Source organism: Pan troglodytes, chromosome 5 (genome assembly GCF_028858775.2).
Source record: "Pan troglodytes isolate AG18354 chromosome 5, NHGRI_mPanTro3-v2.0_pri, whole genome shotgun sequence".
NCBI classification, from domain to species: Eukaryota; Metazoa; Chordata; class Mammalia; order Primates; family Hominidae; genus Pan; species Pan troglodytes.
The window spans coordinates 145,325,833-145,348,899 of NC_072403.2; the positions used below are offsets into that span (position 1 = coordinate 145,325,833).

At 34.2% G+C, this 23,067-nt stretch overlaps 1 protein-coding gene across 22 annotated transcripts in view; it reads left to right on the plus strand.

Moving 5' to 3' along the window:
• Window positions 1–23,067, plus strand: part of EYA4 (EYA transcriptional coactivator and phosphatase 4) — a 288,119-nt gene that overhangs the window by 210,500 nt on the left and 54,552 nt on the right. For 9 of the 22 annotated variants that reach the window (XM_024357428.2, XM_063813500.1, XM_009452029.4 and 6 more), the window contains 6 exons: window positions 4,706–4,798; window positions 9,260–9,326; window positions 10,483–10,625; window positions 10,768–10,911; window positions 12,930–13,009; window positions 16,719–16,902. In XM_024357428.2, coding sequence (XP_024213196.1) covers window positions 4,706–4,798; window positions 9,260–9,326; window positions 10,483–10,625; window positions 10,768–10,911; window positions 12,930–13,009; window positions 16,719–16,902 — 711 coding nt within the window. The remainder of the gene's footprint in view (window positions 1–4,705; window positions 4,799–9,259; window positions 9,327–10,482; window positions 10,626–10,767; window positions 10,912–12,929; window positions 13,010–16,718; window positions 16,903–23,067) is intronic. The other 13 variants (XR_010158205.1, XM_518749.7, XM_016956316.3 and 10 more) reach the window with 3 other exon arrangements.

A 23,067-nucleotide genomic window follows, 5' to 3' on the forward strand; every position in this document is an offset into this window, starting at 1 on the left:
TACTGTAGAGATGATTGACTCACATATAATGAATTAGTATTTGTGCAATAGAGCTACCTACTGCTGTGGGTCGGCTCTTTTGTAGATTTTTTTTTAGAATAAAAGTCATAAATGGCTTCATCAAATTATTTTACAAAATTAAATACTTTATGGGTAGTTAGGAATGAAAGACACTTGGTAATCATAGGTTTTTGAATGAATATATTGATCCAAACAAGCATAAATCATAGGCTATACTGATTATTAAAACCAGTAGGCAATACTTTTACTGCTTCCCTGCAGTGTTATAAATTGTAACTTTCCTGATCTAACTCTTTCTGAAATTCTTTGTAGAAACTAAGCTGTCGAAAGCCTCTATATGTGATTTTTGTGGTTCAGAAAGAAGTGTATGTGGAATTACATATACGTAGTTTTTTAAATGGACACCTTAAACTGGTGCACACACACCTTAATCTATGTTTAAACTACACTGATTTATGAAGATGAAATGTAAATGTAAATTATGTGGGTTACCTTTCGAGGATGAAGGCTGAATTGCAACATATGAATATGAACTTTGAGTTATGATAATAAAACAGACTTTCTCTAAAAGTAATTAATCGACATTAATGTTGTTATACTTAACTTCTAAAGACAATTTAAGGGGACAAGAGTAAGACTGCTTTAAAAATAAGTGTATGGCAGTAGGGATGAAGGTTGGGATGTGAAGACAGGAAATCTGTGATTTAGTAGCCATTACTGGTACCTGACAATAATTATGTATGACCTTGATTTAGTCTATAGATAAGAATTATTTTTAAAGCTAAAAAAATGGAAAAGCCAATCATGTATGTTTATTTATTTTTACCATTTGACTCTATCAGAAACATCCAAATTGCAAGTAGCTAACTAGTGGGGAGGGGGACCTGACAGTACAAGGATTTCTTAACGGTTCTCGACAAAGTGCTATAGAAAGTAATTTTATGCCACTTTTAGCAAAACGAGCTCTGACTCACTTACTTTGAAGATATAGTATAATAATCCCACAAAACTCTTCAACCTAGGACATTAAAATATTGTTTCTTTTGAAATCAAAACATTTGGTGTGTAAGCTTGCATTTGGTTGAGAAATACGGTGCTTGTCTTCTATAAAAGGATTTTGCTTCCATTTTATTGCATGTAATGATTTTGGTTTGCTGTCCTGAAAATAAATTAAAAGCCCCATTTAAACTTCATGTTAATTTAAGAAAGACAAAATATAGCTTAAAATACATTTGAACAGTCAAGGAATAGGCACTGATAATTATTTGGAATAAGGATTTTTACAAGTTAGTAGTAATAAGACTAGATTTGTCTTACTAATGAACATTTTTCCAATAGTGTCTTGCATATATTTAATGAAAGTTTCCTGCCACTGGAAAAGTATATAGTAGGTGTAATTTAAAGTGCAGAAACAAAAGCAAGATAAAAGAAAAAAGAATACATTTCAAATATATTTGTAGCTTCAGTGAAAATAACGTTGTTTTCCAAGCTTTATCTATAATTATTATATGTTTACTTTATACTAGTTAACTATTATATAAATATCAAGATAATACTTCTTCGTATTCTAACATGTCTTAATAAATCAGCTAATAATATAAGGAGTGTCTATTCACTTCTCTATTTGAGCTTTCTACTGCTGAAAAAATAGTTGTTTATTATTACCTAATATTACTGCTTTTTATTTAGAAAAATCAAACCAAAATAACTTTGGGACTTACTTAGAGGTCAAGAGGTGCTTGTTGATGCTCACTTAGTATGAATGCAGCTTATTTTCTATGACAGAATAAATGTTTTATTTCTACTTTTCCATTTTGTTCTACCCTTACTTGCATAGGAAAAACAATTTTACATTAACATGTACCACTTTCCCTCAAATGTTAGCATCCATTTTGTTGAATTATTTAAAATTCAGGCATTTTAGTAAAGCTAACACATCTTGCTTGTTACTCCTCTCTTCATATACTTTCTCAGGGATGGCTTTTCTCAGTAAAATGAACTTCCTTTATCTATCTTTGACTAAAAGCAAACCTTTAAAATTTTAATGAGAGATGTTTCCAGTATAATGAATTAGACCAAAAACTCACTCTCTCCTTCTTCTTTCTCCTTTTGACCTCCCCAAACTTTCAAATTGAAGAGATTATAATCAAAATCAATACTAAGCTTTTGAAATTGGGTCTCAAAGTTGAAATTCAAAGTAACAAAACTAATCTCTTCGTGTCTGGCTTCTAGACCAGTTTCGTTAGACACAGCTCACATTCTGCCATCTCCATTCGCAAGTAAAATCTATATTACAATTAGTATAATAAAGCTACTTTTGCAAATATTGTTCGTAGATATAGATATGCATAAATAGGAATTTAGCTGCAAGTAGAAGTCAGAAGCTCTGATAAACTGTTTCTTAGTTTTGCTGAAGGCTTTGGGCCATGACTTTTTGTCATAAATGTTAGAAGTCAATTGTAAACATTGCGTGAGATGGAGTAGCCTTGATACCCATCTAGATTATACTCTGCATTATCTTCATACAGACAAAAGGAATTCTTGATTAGCTAGTGCTGCCTGAGAGGCAGTATGGTTTAACAGTTTGGATTCTGAACACACACCACTTGGTCTCAAATTCTAGCTCTTACAAGCTTTGTGACTGGGGACGTTATTTAACCTTTTTGTGCCTCAGTTTCCTTATCTGAAAAATAAAGATGATGATATTATCTACTGACTGTTGAGAGGAGTAAATCAGTAGGTGTAAAGGACAAGAGAAGTGCCTGGAATGTATCAAGTTCATTTTAAGGGTGTGCTGTTACTGTTACCTAATTTCAAATTTGCTACTTCTTGATGTCTTTTAAAATATCCCATGAGGAAGAAATGGGAAACATGCCTTAGTATCCTATTCCAGTATTTTGCAGTTTTTATTTTCAATGAAGTATTTTTAATTATTCTATCTAGGAGATAACTGCATTCTCATCATGCTTTGGGCCTTTGAGAAGAGGCACTGTCATGAGCATAAGCTATTTTCGTACCTGAAGGCAGCCTGATATGGTGGAAAGATCCTGCATACTAGAGCTAAAAACCTGAGTTCAAATCTTAGCTCTACCGTCTCCTGCATTGGAACTTATGCAGGCTTTTCAGCCCCCCTGAACTTCAGTTTCCTTGTCTATAAAATGGGTATAGTGATTTGTATTAATTAGAGTTGTTTTAAGGATTAGCTAAATGTACATCATCTAGCACGTAGCAAGCTCTCAATAAGTATTAGTTTTATAGTAGTAAATATAAAGGTGATAAAATGATTTTATAATGATAGGTTTAGTTATTGATAAGGTATAACCATAATAGGGATTACTGTGCAAATTACTACTGAAAAGTAATAACCACCAATTCATTATTTATCATTATATAAATAATTAGACTACTCTTCAGATCATTGTTGCTCTTGAAAGATAAGTCAAACTTGAGTTTGCTTTTTTGCTAAGAAAAGTAATCCAAGTTTCTTTACTTTCTGTTTCCAACATTTACCTTTCTCCTCTGAATCTTCCAGCTGATCATGTCATTAATAAATAATGGATACTAAATTAACACAGAGCTCACTGAAGGTCTGGTTAATTCTGTTCATGTGGAAAAGAGCATAATCATTACCGCATGGTTTTCTATCAATTAATTTCTTTTCTAACAGAATAACATTACTGACTTGTGTGATTGGTGGGTACCCTATGACTGACTGTTCTTTTTTGCCCTTTGGCTAGTCTTCAGCTTTCTTCTTTATAATTTTCTGCTTGCTTCTAAGTTATTTAACTGTATCGTTCATTTCACTTATGACCAGGAAACATAAGAGGTGTTAAGTAGAAAATAGCTTAGTTTATTTCCTTGCTGCTATGATATATACAGTAAAGCCTTGCCAACAAAGGGAAAATATGGTGTGACCAAATGGGTAAAACTTTATTCTCACCCCCCATCACCCTTGTTGCATCTAATAATGATAATAATGTGTACTAGGCCACTTTGTTACCAAGCAAAGATTTTGCCAAAATACACCATTACCATGTAGAAATAACATATTAAAATGAGTTTTCAAAAGGTGTACTTGCTGTTGTAGAAGTCATCTCTTTTTCTACGCTTATCTCTAAACATATTAAAAATTGTTATGCCATTAAAGTATGAAGCCCAACACCTTATAGCTCATGAGTCTTTTTTAGAGCTTCATTGAGTGCTTCATTTTTCATTCATCGTGTGAATGAGCCCATGGTTTCTATAGTTTTATATGTCTCCATTGTATTATTATGCAAACTTTAAAAATATCTTCCTGGGAAAAATAAAATATAAGCTAGTGAATTTCTTTGGTATAATTTTAATTAAATGTGCTGAAGACTGATGATGATTCCTTCTTTCCTATTGACTATATGAGAGTGTGTTTAGGTGAATTAAAAATACAAATATGTGTACTGCTGTTTCACTTTTTAAGGCTGACTGCCTTTAAAAGCTGGATTTGAGAGAACTAGCTTGGCCAGAGGGTTTTAGATTAAATCCTCTAAATGCATGCCCGTTTAGAAGCTAAACTAACAAACTCTCTTCATCAACTTCTCAGGTTTTCTCTTGCATGCCCATGGTAGCTAGAAATATCACTAGTAGAACGGACAGAGTCTTTGACATAAATTTAGAAGTAAAACTCACATGTACTTATTCTTCTACGTAGTGTCTCTTCTTGCAGTCAAAACAGAGCCCTTGAACAGCAGTGAAACCACAACCACGACTGGAGATGGAGCGCTTGACACTTTTACTGGGTCAGGTAAAGCCTTTAGCTCGTGTGTCCTTACGTACACATGGGGGTGCATCCACATCCTCCTCCTTGGGAATAAGCAACATAAGCATCCAAGCTCTTAGAACTTTGATCCTTATAAAGTTAGAAACAAATTCTTATTTTTTGAGAATAGTCATAGCAGTATGCATTGTTATAAATTATATTTAGAATAATTTTGCTTGATATTTTAGTTGACAGCAAAAGTCCCATGACTTTCTTATTATGGATAAGTAAACTTAACTTCCTTCAAAATTATGTTATACGATGTTTAATTAATTTAATAATTAAGTTGTAGTAGCTGACCTTGCTTCTTCAACTTACCCATTTGAATTACATAAAAACTGCCTTCTGTTTAACATTCGAGATGTAAAACTATCCATTTGATTCCTTCTAAATAACCTTGTTTCCTCTCTGGGTTTAAAAAACTCCTCCTGTGTAAGCAGCTGAGTGACAAGTATTAAAGGTTAATGGGCTGCAGGAGAGCACATGCTGGTTGCATTAGAACCCAGCCTCTGAGAGCGCTCGAATGCTTCAAAGAGAACAATAGCATGTCTTTAAACATCAATCCCTTTAAAATATAAATACCTGATAACTCCCAGCTGGGCACAAAGGGCATGAATTAAGTAGACTTAATTAAATTTTTTTAAGTTACAATATTTCTTCGGCTTTTTATCTGGTGAAAGGATTTTTCTAACCTGAGGAGGATTGGGTACATCAGAAAGAAGAACATTAAACCTAGGAAAGTATTTGTGGTAATTGAATCTCGGTTCTGTTATTCTACTTTAATACATTTTACATTTATCCATATGCTCATGTTATAAGGATTTTTTTCTCAGTATGTTTTGTGTAAAAATAGTTGAGATATGTCTTACAGTATTATGTCATTATAGCATATATTTGATTTTTACAGATGATTTAATTTCACTAGTTCACACCGATTAGAAGCAGTTGCCATATATTTACAGAAATATTAGTACTCCAAGAAAGAAATAATAGTACATAAACTTTGCACAGAGACTCATATGTACTAATCCACATCTTTTCTAGCAGTTTACCTGCCTCTCAGGAGATAGTTACCAGTTCAGTATTCTGTATTGCACACTTACCATAGCTTTTGTAAACTTTCTGCAAAATAAATCTATATGAACAAATTGTTAAGGAAAGGAATGGAGTTATTAACTTATTGCTGACCTACTTCAGTAGTATACTACAAGTTAATTGAAAGCTGAATGACAAAACTATAAAGTGTTAGCTCCAGAAGGAATTTCAGAGCTCTCTGATCCGTTTTGTAGACAAGAAAAGTTAAAAGTGGTTAAGGCCATACAGTCAAGGCCTCACAGCTGGTCAGTGGTATAAACGAATCTAAAACCATGTCCTTATGATCAGTCCCTGGGTCCTTTCTGTAATGCCCCATCAGAAAATAGATGGAAAAAGAAATAGGCATGAACAATCATCCTGTCTGAAATTCACTCATATTGTCTTTGTAGATATTTTCCCAAATTTTTAAAGAAGTATCTAGGGACGTGCTGTCCAGTAAGGTAGCCACCAGTCATATGTGGTTATTAAAATTTGATAAAATTTAAAATTTTGTTTTTTATTTTCATTTTCACAGCAATATTGCAGTAAGTATATTTTTATTAATTGATTTTGAAAATCATCAAGTACGACTAGAGGCGTTAAGTTCTCAATATTTTCAGCAACCAAAATTTAACTGAATTTTCAAGTTTAAACACATTTCAAGTGTTTAACAGCTGCATGTGGTTAGCAGCTACCATATTGGACAGCTCAGATACAGAACATTTCCAACACTGTGGAAAGTTTTATTCCACAGCAGTGATCCAGGGCAGGGATTATCAACATCAGCACTGTTAAAGACTTGGGCTAATTCTTTAGTGTGGGAAAGCTATCCTCTGCACTGTAAGATGTTTGGCTGCATCTATCCCAGAATGCCAGCAGCACTTCCCCAGATGCTTCTTTACTAAAGAAGCAACCAAAGATGTCTTACTAAAGACAACCAAAACTGTATCCAGACTGTTTAAGTGTCCCCTGGCAGGCAAAATTCTCACCCCCACCCACTTCTCATCCCATTGAGAGTCACCAATCTAAGATGGCACGATAATGAGAATGAAACCTTAAAATTGCTTTGACACTATCAGAGAAACTGACAATAGATATTAAACATGTATTTAAATTAATTTTCAGGGCATTTTGAAAACAAGCAGTTTTGCTTACTGTTGTATGCAGAAATGATGGAATGTAATGAGTGTTTTGGGTAATGTTTATGATTAATCAGATGACAGTGGGGAATAAAACGAAATTCTTTCAAGTTTGTACAAGATATTCCAGAAATCATTCTGGAAATGAGGCTTCCCTTTGTGGGAGCAGTCTTTACTTTGATCTGCAAAATTTCCACTCACTTTAATCCAATTTTGTTGTTCTTTTCAGTTATCTGCAAATTTCTGAATTAGAACAAAATGTATATATTTTAGTAAAGAAGCATAAACTTTCCTACGTGAACATCGTAGTTTTCTGAGCCAAAGATTTTCTGTTCTATTTAGAAAATGAACATATAGACGTTAATAGAAAATTGTAAAGGTTAGTTGAGGCTTTATAGTGTTGTGAGTACATTATTCTAATGATGTTTAGATTTATCATTAGAAGAAACATCCTATATATTCAGAATTGAGTTCATGTATATGAGTTTTTTCTGAAATGTGTAATTTTGGTCTATGTCTTATTTATAAAAGGTTACTATAATGAATATTTATCTTCATGATTCAGCGTCTCTTTGGAAAAGCCTTCTATTTCACAATATTGATAATAACTGATGAGTATAGCCCAAGTCTTGAGTGTACCAAGGAGAAATTCTGTAAAGAAGAGATGAAAGAATATTTAATCAAGCCTCATTTAACTATATTTCTGTTAGAGTATTTGGTATTGTTAATCGATAAATTAGAATGAATATCTTTGGAATAACACTACTATTATGAAGTGCACATTTAATGTCCATTGTGTAGTAGAACAAAGAGTCTGTTTTCATTAAGTTGATTTGAAAATTTAAAACGTTCTTTAAGTTTTGATAAATATGTAGAAAAGTAATAGTTTATTGGTCAATTTATTTTCAATGATACGTATCAAATTCAGTTAAATTCTGGTTGCTGAAAATATTTAGAAGTAACACCTTTAGTCAAATTTGATGATTTTCAAAATTGACTGATAATATTCTTAAAAATATACTTACTTCATTATCGCTATGAAAATGAAAATATTCTTTCCATATTCAGAGCTTATAGGCAAAATAGCATTTTAAACACATTAAATGATGCATGTTTGTGAAGCAGATCACAAGGGTTCTTGTGATATATATAGAAATATATCATGTTTCATAAAATAGTTAGCAACCTAAACCTATTTGTCACTTTTACAATTCTAAAAGTTTCGCTCCAGAATTATTATGAACAACTCAGAAAGGACATAGTACTTTGAAGTATAACTATGATTGATTAGACTAAACTAATTCCAGCACTGCATTGTGTACTACTTTAATCTTTTTGAAAAGTGAATGAACAGCAGATGGCCTAATAAAGACACTCTGTGTGCTCGCTCAGTGTGGATTGGCTCTAAGGGAACTGGCTCACACTTTAGAGTCCATATATTTGCAAAACATCTGTCTTAGTCAAGGCAGATAGTTAAAGGAAAGAGAAACTTCCAAGCTATTGGATATATTCCAGTTTGGGGCTCCATGTTTGGATGAACTGTTAATAGGACCTCACTTTCACCTTTAAGTTCTTCTCAGAAAAGTATTATCTCTAATAGTTCAAAGTATATTTGTAAATATAATTGCTACTGCATTTTGTGATTATGTTTTAAAGAAATCACCTGCACTTTCTTTAATTATTACTGGAATATTTTAGACTGCATTTTTTAATTGTTCATCTGATGGGTAAAATGAGAGGAAATAGAATAAAATAGTATTTTACCATTAGAAAATGAAGTTTGGAACATCACAGTCTTATTTTGTATTGTATTTGAATTAGAACAGATATGGAGGAAGAGCAATATGTATATATTGCCATCATATTTGGTATTTTAAAATGTAAAGTTTGCAAATTTTAAAAATTTACTTTTATATTTTGAAAGCTTAATTACCCTATAATCAAAGATATTTATTCATAGCATATTAATATATAAGAGCATGCTAATGATTTGAGAAACTGGAAGAATGATAGAGGGAATGATTTGTGAGACAAATGTTTATTTCATGCTTTTTGCACAAAACTCAAAGCAGTTTAATTAGGAGAAAGTGTTTAGGCAGCTGTTTCCTTTTAGAAAATGAATTTCTGGAAACATGTATTTAACATGGTAATTTCTTCAAATTGGTTATGTACACTCTAGTGAAATGTATTTATGAAGCAACCTTTGGTGCACTGGTATTTTTGTGTCTTACAGTAATTACAAGTAGTGGCTACAGCCCCAGATCAGCACATCAGTATTCCCCGCAGCTGTATCCTTCCAAGTAAGTGGTCAGTAGATTCTTGCTTTAAATTGGCAAACATTTATGTCTATACATGTATTATAGATGGTTGGATAATACTTGGATAGATTACATATATAGATAAATATCCTGTACAAATTTGAAATGGAGACACCCACATGTATCTTGATGATTCCCTTGAATATTTATGTATACCTTGAGAAAAATATCAAGCTCAAATTAGAATACATTGCATTTTAATTCAAATTCAAAAATGCTGGCTGGTTAAAAAATCTAAAGAGATTACATTTTATCTAAATGTCAACACTTCATAATTAATTCCATCATTGAAATTCTTTTGTTGGATTTCCAGTTCTAATAAACATATTTTTGAAGAATATGCCTTATTGTTTTTATAACTAATATAGTCACTTTATTGAGGACAGTGGTAGATATTTCTTAAGTTTAACTATATTGGGTGTATATCTGAATTGGTTTGGAATCAGCCAGACGTGCCAAGATTTTGTATTGCTGATACATACACATTTAAATATAGTATGTTATTTTCTGCAGCATCTAGAGTGTCTGCCTTTACATATATATAGATTGAAGGTTGGATATCCAATGGGGAACATGATGTAAAATGTGGCATGATGAAAGGAATGATGTTCCTTTTTTTTTTTTTTTTTTTTAAGGAAGCTTCCTACCTTTCTTTTTCTTTTTTTAAATTTCCAATTCTTGGGAGCGAATTCTTAGTAGGGCTTTTAAATAGACTTCCATAGTCTTTGCATAGCATTAAGTCACTCATGGTGAGTGTGAATTTGCTCATGAGCATATTAATTAGCTAGTGTGTGCTCCATTTTCCTCATCTGTATATTAACTGGAGTGCTATTTCAGATATGAGCAAGAATTGTAGACCTGGAAGAGACACAGGTGTAATATCTAAATCAAATTTCTACTTTTACAGGTGTGGTATAGACGTAGGGAGTTTAAATCATTTGTCTATGGTCACTAGATTGGCTTGTAGCAGAGCCTGAGCTCCTGACATTCAGACTGTTGCTTTTTCCTATATTGTTAAAATTATATTGTGGATAAAGAGGATTACTTCCTGGATATTATAGGGTTTCACTGAATCTAGGCTGTCTAAATTAATACACAGTCTTTGTTGCCACAGTAATGCTATTTTTCTGATATTTAGGCCCTATCCACACATTCTTTCTACACCAGCAGCTCAAACAATGTCTGCCTATGCAGGCCAGACTCAGTATTCGGGGATGCAGCAGCCAGCCGTCTACACAGCCTACTCACAGACAGGACAGCCCTACAGCCTGCCCACTTACGGTATTTCACATCTTCTGTTTTCTTCTTTGGTTATAGGCAGGTAATCCTGCTGGCTGGTAGCTTTGTATTCTATTGTAGGTTACAACTTAGAAGGAAAATCATCTTACTAATTAAATGGTTTACACATTCAATTTCTGAACAGATTTGGGTGTGATGTTGCCAGCCATCAAGACAGAGAGTGGACTTTCCCAAACTCAGTCCCCATTACAGAGTGGCTGCCTCAGTTACAGCCCAGGGTTCTCTACCCCACAGCCAGGCCAGACACCTTATTCTTACCAAATGCCAGGTAAGTAGCTACACATGAAACATGTTTTGGGAGAACTAATTCTTTGAGTGAGACTCATTGGCTTCAGACTAGGAATATCCAATCATGAAGGTAGTTTTAAGCTTTATCACAGCTCACACAATTTCTAAAGAAAGATAACTAGACAGAAACACGACGAAATTGTTGAGTATACGTCAGGAAACGTGACCTATACCAAACTTAAATACTTAAGTTTAAGCTGCGTAACATCAGCAGGAAACCAAGTCCAAGCAAAGCAACTCCCAAGCCAGACACCAGGTCAGCCACACATTTGGCGTCTACTTAAGCAATTTAAAAGATCTGTAGCACAAACCAGTATTTTCTTTTCACTCTTCCTGAAGTATGTAATGCTGTTTTGATTATACTTAAACTTGAATTAACTCTTTTCTAAGTTCCATATATTATTGACCAGTTGAGGATTTTTTGTTCATTCCTAAAATTCCTCTCTCCTATTGATACTATATTGCTTAATAGGACTGTTATATAATATTTACTCTCCAATCCTCCATATAGGCATATAGGATCATTAAATTTTTTTAAATTTTAGACTCCTATTAAAATTGTGTTTTATCTTTTTTTTTTTTTTTTTTTTTTTTTCTGAGATGCAGTCTCGCTCTGTTGCCCAGGCTGGAGTACAATGGCATGATCTTGGCTAACTTGCAACCTCCACCTCCTGGGTTCAAGCGATTCTCCTGCCTCAGCCTCCTGAGTAGCTGGGATTACAGGTGTGCACCACCACACCCAGCTAATTTTTGTATTTTTAGTAGAGACGGGGTTTCACCATGTTGATCAGGCTGGTCTCGAACTCCTGATCTCAGGTGACCCGCCTGCCATGGCCTCCCAAAGTACTGGGATTACAGGCGTGAGCCACCATGCCTAGCTGTGTTTTATCTTAATGCAATAGTTGCCAAAAGAATTTTAGTGACATAGTAAAAACTTTAAAAGCTGGTTACTATCTGTCATTTTGTCTGTACTGCAAATCACAAATTTGGGGCTATATTAACATATTTGAACCAACTGGTATGACATTTTGGTCAATTGATTCAAATGAAATAATTACTTAGATATGTTCAGCTGGAATAGCAGTGCTCTTTTTTACCTAGAACGTAGGTTGAAACATATTTGAAAGCATGCTATAGCCACAAAAATTCATACAGCTTCAGTTAGCCATGTGACAGACAGTATTTTTTTTTTTTCACGAATACTTTCATACTGGTTATTCCAGGTCAGGTCAGTGGCACTGATTACATAATACATTGCTAGTCAAAACACATTGATAAAACAAGTAATCAGCTACCTCAATAGCCTTTCATTTTACTTCTTGACAAGCACATTCCATAAGGACTTTTTTTTTTAGGAAACCTATAATTGGCAGCTCACTTGTTTTTGTCCTGATTTGAGAAATCATTAAATTTCAGACCTTGTAGTAAAGTTTTAGAAAGCCCTCAAACCCTAGATTTGTGTACCATAAACAGTTCTCCCTTGAGTCTGAACCCTAATTCACAGCTATTTTTGTTCTAAAGAAAAGACAAAGGGAACAAAAGTACAAGGAGTTGCTAAATGGGGTTCTGTATGTTTATTTCCCATGCTAAAAGCCCTGTACAAATGTTGAACTCAAGTGATTTTTTGTATGTAAATGCAGTTGATATGATTTGAAAGTTCCAGTAGTTTCCTGGAGGCAGTCTTAGTCTGTGTAAGATTTTATCCTTTGCATACCCCTGCACTTCTAGACTCTTAACCCTTGAATGTTGGCCTCACTCCTTATGAAGACTGTTCCCATGTGCTTCTGTTTAGCTCAACAGATTCAATAGGAAAGGGTTTACCAGCTGTTACAAGAGGGAGAGAGCTAAGCCTATTTTCTGTATAAATGTCTCAACTTCAAATTTCACTGTCTTCATGACAAATTTCAAAGTGTTTCTCTCACAGAATTCTGCAAAGTGAAATATCTTTATCATTTTACAAGGAATACTTTTAAAATGCAATTTGTTTTTTACCTCTAGGTTCTAGTTTTGCACCATCATCTACTATTTATGCAAATAATTCAGTTTCCAATTCAACGAATTTCAGTGGTTCACAACAGGTATAGTAGCTTTTTGTGTTTATGCTTTTTATATGTATTTCAGATTTTTGAAGAGTACTCTCAGGTTGCCATATATGTGCATACTCTCCGAGAATAAGGTTTCTTTTTTATTTAAAAATTATGATAGCATTTCAGGATAGTAAAAAATTAGCTATCTAGAATTCTTGGAATATGCATTATTCTGGCTACTTTAGATTTTTTGATTGCTAAAGGTTTGTGCTTTAAACATTTATGCTGTAGTTGTTTTAATCATTTGGCATGGAATTACAAAATGTATTGGATATTTTGCTATCTTAAAATATACTAAGAACAATTTTATTTTTCTTGATAAAGCAGTTATTATAATGAATATTAATTGGTTGAATCAATATTAATTGATTAAAATAAGTCATAGGATTATACTACAGACTATATAACATTTTCAGTCCTAGAAAGTGTCCTTTGTTACTAAACAAAATGCCTCAAAGACTACTGTTGGCTTTTAAATAATTTTTCTGTTTTTTAGTTTTATGAATACTTTTAATAAATGTTTGATTCCCACTTTCCTGACAGCTGCAACTTTTTGCTTTTGTCACTGTGCCTGCCTCTGGTAGTCTTTAGTCCTCCTTCTAATTATGTTTTCTTAATATTTTTGTGAGTTTTAAAATCTAGCATGTTAGAATTATGCATGAAGCAAGAGTGAATGTCCCTGAATGAGTAAATCAGCTCGGAGTGAGATGAATTCGTGATATATGTTGACACTTCCAAATCTTTTGTCCTTATTTTTTGATTTTCAGCCATGTTCGAAGTAGTTGAGATTGAAGAGTGGCTGACTTCTGGTCTGGCAATACACTATTTTACTTTAGTATAGTTGCTAGACACTTATATATTCTAAAATGTAAGTTACTGTACAAGTGCTTACTTATTAGATTTACTGAAGGAATTTTATCAATTGCTTTATTTTAGTTTTATTGATATCACAAAAGGCAGAAAGGAAATTTTGATCATTAAAATCATGTGGAATAATAATATTTTTGATAGGATTAAACGGTGTAATTTAGCATTAGGAAAATGATGTCTTAAAACACTAAACATCAGAGCCAGTGTATACATTTTATTTTTTAAAATTGAGGGTTTTTTTGTAACTTGATTTTATGCATTTATTTATTGGTCCAGCAGGCATTTATTGAGCACTTGCTATATGTTAGATTTTTGGCTAGGGATTGAAGATTCAAAACGAGTAACTCATTGTTCCCTGCTCTTTAGAAGGATTCAGTCCTCCGAAAGAAACAAATATGAAAATAAGATGGACAGAGGGTGGGATGGGATATAGTGAATATAATAACAGAAATATACACTAGGCAGAGTTGTACTATAAAGGAAAAACTGCTCTGCCTCTATTTGGAAGGATTAAGAAAAGATTTGTAAAGGAAAAGAGCATTTATTTGAAAAGAGTTAATCATAAAACAGATCTGATTCTCTGTGAAGATTTAAATATAGTGGATCCCAGTGTAAAATGTAATCTGTATTTGGGACCATGGCCTGAGCACCAGTTTGTTGTTTTGGCTCATACCTATTGAGTGCCCATAAAGTGTTAGGAATTGGTCTGCATACTGGGGCACACGAAGGTGGGGCTGGAGTAGATCAGATCTGATTCCTGCCTCATAGAGCTTACAGCCTACTGGGACAAACAGACAATAAACCAGTAAACACACAAATAAATGCAGAATTAGAAAGAGAACAGGGCCTGCTAAAACATCAACTGAATATAATTTTGAATAGGGGAGGTTTTATATAAGGCTTCTCTATGGAAACCACATTTAGGCCAAGACTTCTAAGAGTTAGGTGAAGAAGGAGGGCAGTGGTGTTTCAGGCAAAGAAAGCAGAGTGTACCAAATCCCCAGTGGATGGAAAACTTGGTGTGTCACTGAACTTAAAAAAAAAAAAAAAGGCTGGAGTTCAGTTAGTGCATGAGGGGGAAGTGGGGAAGCACATTTGCAGAGATAGGCGGGGGCCTGCTCACGTAAGGCCTGGTGGTTTACAATAAGGAATTTGGATTCTATTCCAAGCCCAGTGGGAGGCTATGATAGCATTTTGAGCAAGAAAATTACATCATTTAATTTATGTTTTGAGAAGATAACTCTGCCACCAAGGTCTTTGGATAAAGTCAGAAATGGAAACGAGGAGATAAATTTAAAAATGAATACATTGCCTGCAACAGGAAGAAAAGGTAGTTTGGACAAGGGGGCGACAGTGGAAATGAAAAGAAAGTGAGATCTTTGAGATATGTTTGAATATGAAAAGACATTATATTCCCCAGTGGGGAATAGCCTGGACCTTTCCAGTATGTAACCTCATCCTCTTCTGCAGGAATTAGTAGGCTAACAGAGAGCTTCAGCACAGATGTTTGACTTAGGCACTCTGGGTTTAAATTCTAGCTCTGAAACTTACTAGCTGTGTGACTTTGTGCAAATCACTTAACCACTCTGTGCCTTAGTCCCCTTCAAAGTAAAATGAATATAGTATTAAGACCACATAAGAGAGTATAAGGATTAAATGAGTAAATATATCTGAGCCCTTAGAACAGTGCTTTGATACAGAGTAAGCACTATGTAAACATTTGCTACCATTGTTTTACTCTGAGAGATATTGGTAGGAACTTTGTTTAAATATGATGAGGTTTTTGTTCTTGGCTCACAAGTTACAGTAGTGGGAAACATTGGATCTTGAAATTTTCAGACTAATAGAATTTTGGTTTTCTGCCATATTACTTAATCATTTATGAAGATATACATATTTACTTATAAAGATTATTTCTTTTATTTTTTGGAAACCACATCAAATGTAGATCTTTGTTTCCTTTGGAACACATTTCATCAGGAGATCTTAATGTTATCAGTGATGACCAAGGATTTGTCATCACTGATAACATTTTGGGCTGACACATGCTAGATATCTTAAACACCAATTATCACAACAAATCCTTACTCATCATCCTACTATGTAAAAGGATTTTGAATCATTTTAAGGTTCTTAAAATTTTTAAATAAAAAGCAGGTTAGGGGTGTTGATTCAGTGCTTTCATTTTTCTCTGTAACAAAGGAGGGAAACTAAATCATTGAAAAGTTCACTAAAGACTTTAAATCAAGGCCTCAGGTGGCATGTAGTTTGTGAGAGGCTGGGTAAAAAAAATAATAATAATATTCATCTTCTTTTATTTACTTTTTACCTCCTGCCAAGAAAACAGAATTATCAGTGGTAACCCAGAAAGGAACAAAAATCACAAAAATGCAGACTGAGGTCTCTGTGGAGTCTAGGAGGGGCAGCCCCAACTCCTTGCTGGTGATGTTAGAAGATGTGTAAGAACGGATTTTGTGAATATGAGCTGATTCCATCTCCTTCTTTCCTCTTCAAACACGTAGGTCCTGATGATGTAAATCCTTGAATAAGTAATTATCAGGAGCAAAGTGAAGCATATGCTAACTTTAATCACATTAAAATTTGTGTACTGGACCTGGTTTGCCAAAACAATAGGGTATTTCACTACTATATGTTTGTAAGAAATGCCCACAAAGTAGTCTCTGCTCATTAGGATCACCTCAAAGCTGTGGACTCAGAAACAAATGGGGCTGAGTACTAATCTTTCAGTTACCATAATGACTGGTTTTCTTTGGAGAGTATTAAAGAGTAATTTCTCTTTCAAACACACACATCTCAATTATTGTTTCAGGATTATCCATCCTATACAGCCTTTGGCCAAAACCAGTATGCACAGTATTATTCAGCATCAACGTATGGAGCGTATATGACATCGAATAACACAGCCGATGGCACACCCTCTTCAACCTCTACTTATCAGTTGCAGGAATCTCTCCCAGGACTGACTAACCAACCAGGTACAGATCTTCACCCAGGTGAAATACTTTTATATGTTTTGCAATATCTAATAAAACGGAGAAAGTAGACATTCCAAAAACATGGCGGAAAGCTCCCAGATAATTGTGCTGATGTTTAATCTGTGTTAGCATGACTGTGTAAGACGAGGCTCTTCTGGCATTTCAGAAGATCCTTCTTTTAGATATGGGACAGATAGGTGATTTTAATCTCTAAATGATGGTGTACATATGAATATGGAGCTTTTGCCAGACTCATTATTCATTTGTGAAGAACTTGCAACAAAGTTGTAATATTATCTTCCTTATGACTGATATTATTTCTTTTGTGCTAAAGAGACTGCATAAGACCTTGACCTTTGTAAGTTGTCAGTAGCTCTAGCCAGTGAACATTTCCTACATTCCTGGGATTTGTAGAATCAGTGATAGGTAGTTTAATATCTTTGTGTGATCAGTGTGTGTTTAAAATCCATTGTGTGTTTCATTATCTGAAATTTGTAGTATTTGAATTGCATTTGCGACACATAATTTGACACAGCTGAAGTATTTAAAGTTAAAAGCAAATGTAACAGAGACTCAGTATAATCCTAAGAAAAGTTCCAGGACTTTTTGGAGAAATTATTGAGATGATTCTAAAATCACAAGGAAAGGTGGATGAATTAGAATAGTCAAAACTATTTTTAAAAATAAGAACAAAGTTTGAAGACTCAGATTACCTGATTTAAAGACTTATAATGTACAGTAATCAAGAGAGTGCAAAAGGATAGACACATAGAGCAATGAAACACAATGAAGAGTCCAGAAACAGATGCATATATATGCTAGAAAATGGATTTTTGAATCAGGATACAAAGGCAATTGAGTAGAGAATGAATAGTTTTTTTCAACAAATGGTGCTAGAACAATTGGACATCTATATGCAAAAGAGGAAAGGATCTCAACTTATATGCAAAAATTAACTCCAAATGGATTGTAAGCCTACATCTAAAAAGCTAAAACTATAAAACTTCTAGAAGAAAAAAATGGTGTAAATCTTTGTGACCCTGGGCTACATAAAGATTTTATAGATATGACATTAAAAACACAATTCATACAAGAAAAGAACAGATAAAATTAGATTTCAAAAAATTGTAAAGAACTTTTGCTCTTCAAAAGACACTATTAGAATAAAAAAACAAGCTATAGACTTGGAGAAAATATTTATAATACACATACTGATAAAGGAATTATATAAATATATAAAGAACTGTCAAAAGTCACTAAGAAAAATGAGGTTAAGAAATTTTTTAAATATCATTAATTTGTTCAAGTATATTTTTCTGCCTTCAGTTATTTGCAAGATCCAAATTCATCTCTACTTCTTTCTTATTCAGCTTTGGATGGGAGGGAAAATAGGGAAACATGGTCACAATACTGTAAACTCTTTCTAACTGGACCAGTGGGGCCAAGATGACTCAATGCCGTTAAACGATTATTTATTGAGTATATATTAGGCATCAGCACTGTGCTAGAAACTGATATTTCAGCAGTAAATGAGCTCTTTGCCCACCTTTGGCTTTCATTTGACAAGCAAGACAAATATCAAGCAAGTAATTACAATAGTGAGAAAGGGAAAATGGTAGGTCATATGGGGGATATTAACAAGTAAACTAATTTGGACATAAAGTAAAAATGAAACTGATATTTTAAGCAACAGCCAAGATATGTTTATATCATGAATTGATGAAATGATAACATTCATGATTTTTAGTTCCCTGTTCAGAATATAATCTTTACCTGTGGGTCCAAGAAATAATTATCTAGTAGATAGAGCTTGTCTTTGATGCCCCTACATTTTAGTTTTTTCCCCTTATCTTCCTTTTATATCCTCCTACCTGTGGGCACACAGCCCCTTTGAATTTCTGGTCCTTGTCCCTTTGGGGCTCTCTGTTTTGGCTTTTCAGCTAGCCTTAGCCTCCCTGGGTATCTGTACCCCTTGCAGGGCCAGGATTAGGGTGAGGTCAGTGAAGCACCTAGAGCACAAAATTTAAGGTGGAACTCGTTCTTGGGGTCCTTAAATTTTGTGCCCTAGGCGCCTTACTCATTAGCCCCAGGCCAAATCACATGTTCCAAATCTGTCATGATCCTCTTTGGGTCAATACTTGTGTTGCATCAAGGATCTTACTTTCATTCAAAGAATGAATGATTTCAGAATCCTTGCTTAACAAGCAGTGGAGATACTTCAGGGAAGGAGATATTTGATGACCTCTTATCACCCTGTGGAAGGTTTTTCTCAATGATGAATGTGTGAGGAAAACAAGGTAGGGTGAAACCACAGAAGTATTTAATTATCAAGATATCAGAGACTGAATGATGGACAAGACCAAAAGGGTGTTTTTTTAATTTGCTAGACTACAGCTACCAAGAATGAAACCCATTTGTGTACTCAGATACGGTATATGCTACGTGGAGCTTTGTGTAAAATGTTGCTTTTGCTCCAATTTCCATATAATCACGAGAAAGCTTCTCTGCAGGAAAAACACAGATGGTTACTTTCCTTATTAGAATAATCAGTATTGAAAATAGCTATTTTATTCCTATTAAATATATTAAATGCAGGCAGGTAGATATTCTGAGTATGTGACTTTGGATGTGACACATTCACATATGAAATTCTGACATTCACTATCAGAATGCTGCAATTTCATCAGGCCTTCATTGGTTGCTAAGGTCAAGAAATATAGTTTGACATCATTTTCAGATTTTATTAGACTGTCTGTTGAATTTAAAGAAGGAATTAATTCTACTTATAACTATATTATTCTCTCAACCAAAATCGTAACAACACACATGTCTGGATCTTTAAAGAATTCTATGACCTCAGACCTTCAGTCAATGCAGTTTTAGGTTTAATTTTGCCTTTTCAGATCTGGCATACGGCCAAAAAGCAAACAAGTTTATAACTATGGAATTTTTCTTTATTATTGATGGAATCTGATGTATTTAGTTCAAGGGCAAGAAAAGTATTTCCCATTGACTGGTTCTGCATTTTGGACTTAAAGTAGAAACCTAAAATTAAACCCACAGTTTTTCATAGAACAGTCACTGCTGAATTCTACTTTTATAATGAAAACATACCTTATGTTCAATAAGAGACAGCTGGTTTTTCTGATTTAGAGATAAGCCTAATGAAATAAAGTGGGATCTAAATATCCAAAACTTAAAAGGTGCAGTTATTCATTACTGTACTGATTAAAGGATAATTATTCAATCATGTATAGTATTGGGTCAAGAAAAGCCTAGGGCAATTTTGTAATGACTGATGTTCCTTGGAAATTGCAAATAGCATTCCATTATTTAATTTACCTTATTAGGTAGTTTGACAGTGGATTTAAAGAAACACTACCATGCTGATTAAGAGCAGACATTTTACTTCATTCTCTTTCTAAAGGTCTTTCTTTAAAGTAAAATTTATATTGGGTATATCAGATTTTTTATTTGTATTAAGAAAGTTTGAGGACAGATTCGCACATGAAGATGAGAAATATTTTTATAGCGCCTCCTTTTCAAATATTTTAAACATCTTTAAAATCAAATACAGTTAGTCTTGTATAACAATATTATGTTTTACCCTGACACTTTGACAAACATTACAATACATTAGCTAATTGAACCTAACAAGGGCTCTAGAAAAGTAAAGGATAGAGTAAGATCATTTCACTCTCTGAAAAGAAGCCAGTTTCTTAGGCAGAACACAGCAGCCTTTTGATAACTTCATGGTATTTCACGTAAGGAAAGGAAGGGAAGTAAAGTGCTGACTCATCTAATGGAAACTAACAAGAGGATTTAGATAGAAAGGACCACATTCAACTGCTCTGCCAATTTACATTTTCCCTACCTGTGGCATTGCTATGCCCTTGTGCAATTACCTGAGTGAAATTTGGCAGAGGCACTGGAATTAACAGCATTCTTCTTTTAAAAAAAAGTGTCAACAAATGTTTAATGACTGGTTGAGCTCAAGTTCCTGGTTTTACCCTTTATCAGAAGAAAGGATGGCACCTTCAAAAGGAATAGAGGTCAGTACAATTCCACCTGGGTGATTGCTCTAGGAGCCCAGATGTATCTCATGGCCTCTGCAGGGCATGCTCTTTTGCTTCTGTGAAGTTCTTTCAGTGAATTCTTTGGCCCTCCATCTCACAGAAATTATATAATGCCCATGTGACTTTTATTTTAATTTATTGTTTAACTGACAAATAAAAAAGTATATATATTGGTGCAGTGATGGGCACCCGTAATCTCAGCTACTCTGGAGGCTGAGGCGAGAAGATTGCTTGAGTCCAGGAGTCTGAGTCTTTAAAAAGAAATTGTATCTATTTTTGTGTATAACCCATTGTTTTGAAATACATTTATATTGTGAAATGGCTAAATTGAGCTGATTAACATATGCATTACCTCACATGCTTATCATTTTGTGGTGAGAACCCCGAAAATCTATTCTCTTAGCAATTTTTAGAAATACAATACATTGTTACTACATATAGTAACATGCTGTATAATAGATATCTTGAACTTACTCCTCTTGTCTAGCTGAAGTGTTATATCCTTTGACCAACAGCTCCCCAGTCTCCCTCTCCAGCCCCACAGCCCTTGGCAACCACCATCTTACTCACTTCTTCTATGAGTTCAACTTTTTTGCACTCCACATGTAAATGAGGTCATGTAGTATTTGTCTTTCTGTGCTTAGCTTATTTCACTTAACATAATGTTCTCTAAGTTCATCCTTGTTGTCTCAAATGACAGGATTTTCTTTTTTAAGGCCAAACATTATTCCATAATGTACATATACCACATTTCCTTTGTCCGTTTATCCATTGATGAACACTTAGGTTGACTCCATATCTTGGCTATTTGTGAATAATGCTGCAATGAACATGGAAGTGCAGATATCTCTTCAACATACTGATTTCATTTCCTTTGATATATACCCAGCGGTGTGATTGCTGGATCATATGGTAGTTCCGTTTTTAGGAACTTCCATAGCATTTTCTATAATGGCTGATATGGTTTGGTGGTGTCCCCATCCAAAATCTCATCTTGAATTGTAATCCCCCTAATGCCCATGTGTCAAGGGAGAGACCAGGTGGAGGTAATTGAATCAGGGGGGCAGTTTCCTCCATGCTGTTCTCGTGATAGTGAGTGGTGAGTGAGTTCTCATGAAATCTGACAGTTTTATACATGTTTGGTAGTTCCTTCTGCTTTCCTTCTCCTTCCTGCCACCTTGTGAAGAAGGTGCCTTGCTTCCCCTTCCCCTTCTGCCATGATTGTAAGTTTCCTGAGGCTTCCTCAGCCATGCTGAACTGAGTCAGCTAAACCTCTTTCCTTTGTAAATTACCCAGTCTCGAGTAGTTCTTTATAGCGATGTGAAAATGGACTAAATGGCTGTGCTAATTTACACCCCCACCAGCAGTGTGCAAGATTTCTGTCCTCCACAGTGTCTCCTACACTTGTTATCTTTCTTCTTTTAGATAATACCATTTTAACAGGTGTGAGGTGGTATCTCATTGTAGTTTTAATTTGCATTTCTTTGATAATGAGTCATGTTGAGCATTTTTCATACACCTGTCATTTTTATGTCTTCTTTTGAGTGGTGATCATGCCAACCCATTGCCCATTTTTTATTTGAGCTATTTGTTTTTTACTATTGAGTTGTTTAAGTTCCTTGTGTATTTTGGATATTAACCCTTTATCAGATGTATGGTTTGCAAATATTTTCTCTCACTCTAGTAGGTTGTTATATGACTCTTTTATAAGTAGAAGCAGATCTAGGTTTGACCTTCTGGTAACCTGAAGAGTCCATTGCTATTTGCCTGAGAAAGTATAGCCAAATGGTTAAAGCAGGAGTTCTGCAGTCATACCAGTGTTGCATCATACAAGCTATTTAATTTTGTTAAATTAATTCCCACTTCTCCAGTTTCTCCATTATTAAAAGACAATAATGAAGGACCTAATTCACCGGGTTGGAGTGAGGTTTAAGTCAGACACACACACACACACACACACACACGCATATATATATACACACATAAATATATATAATGTTTCATAATAAAGAGCTTTGACAAATCAATAAGAAAAAGACAAACAGCCTAGTTTTCTTAATGGGCAAAAGATTTAACAGTTACTTCATTAAAAAGAAGATATCAAATG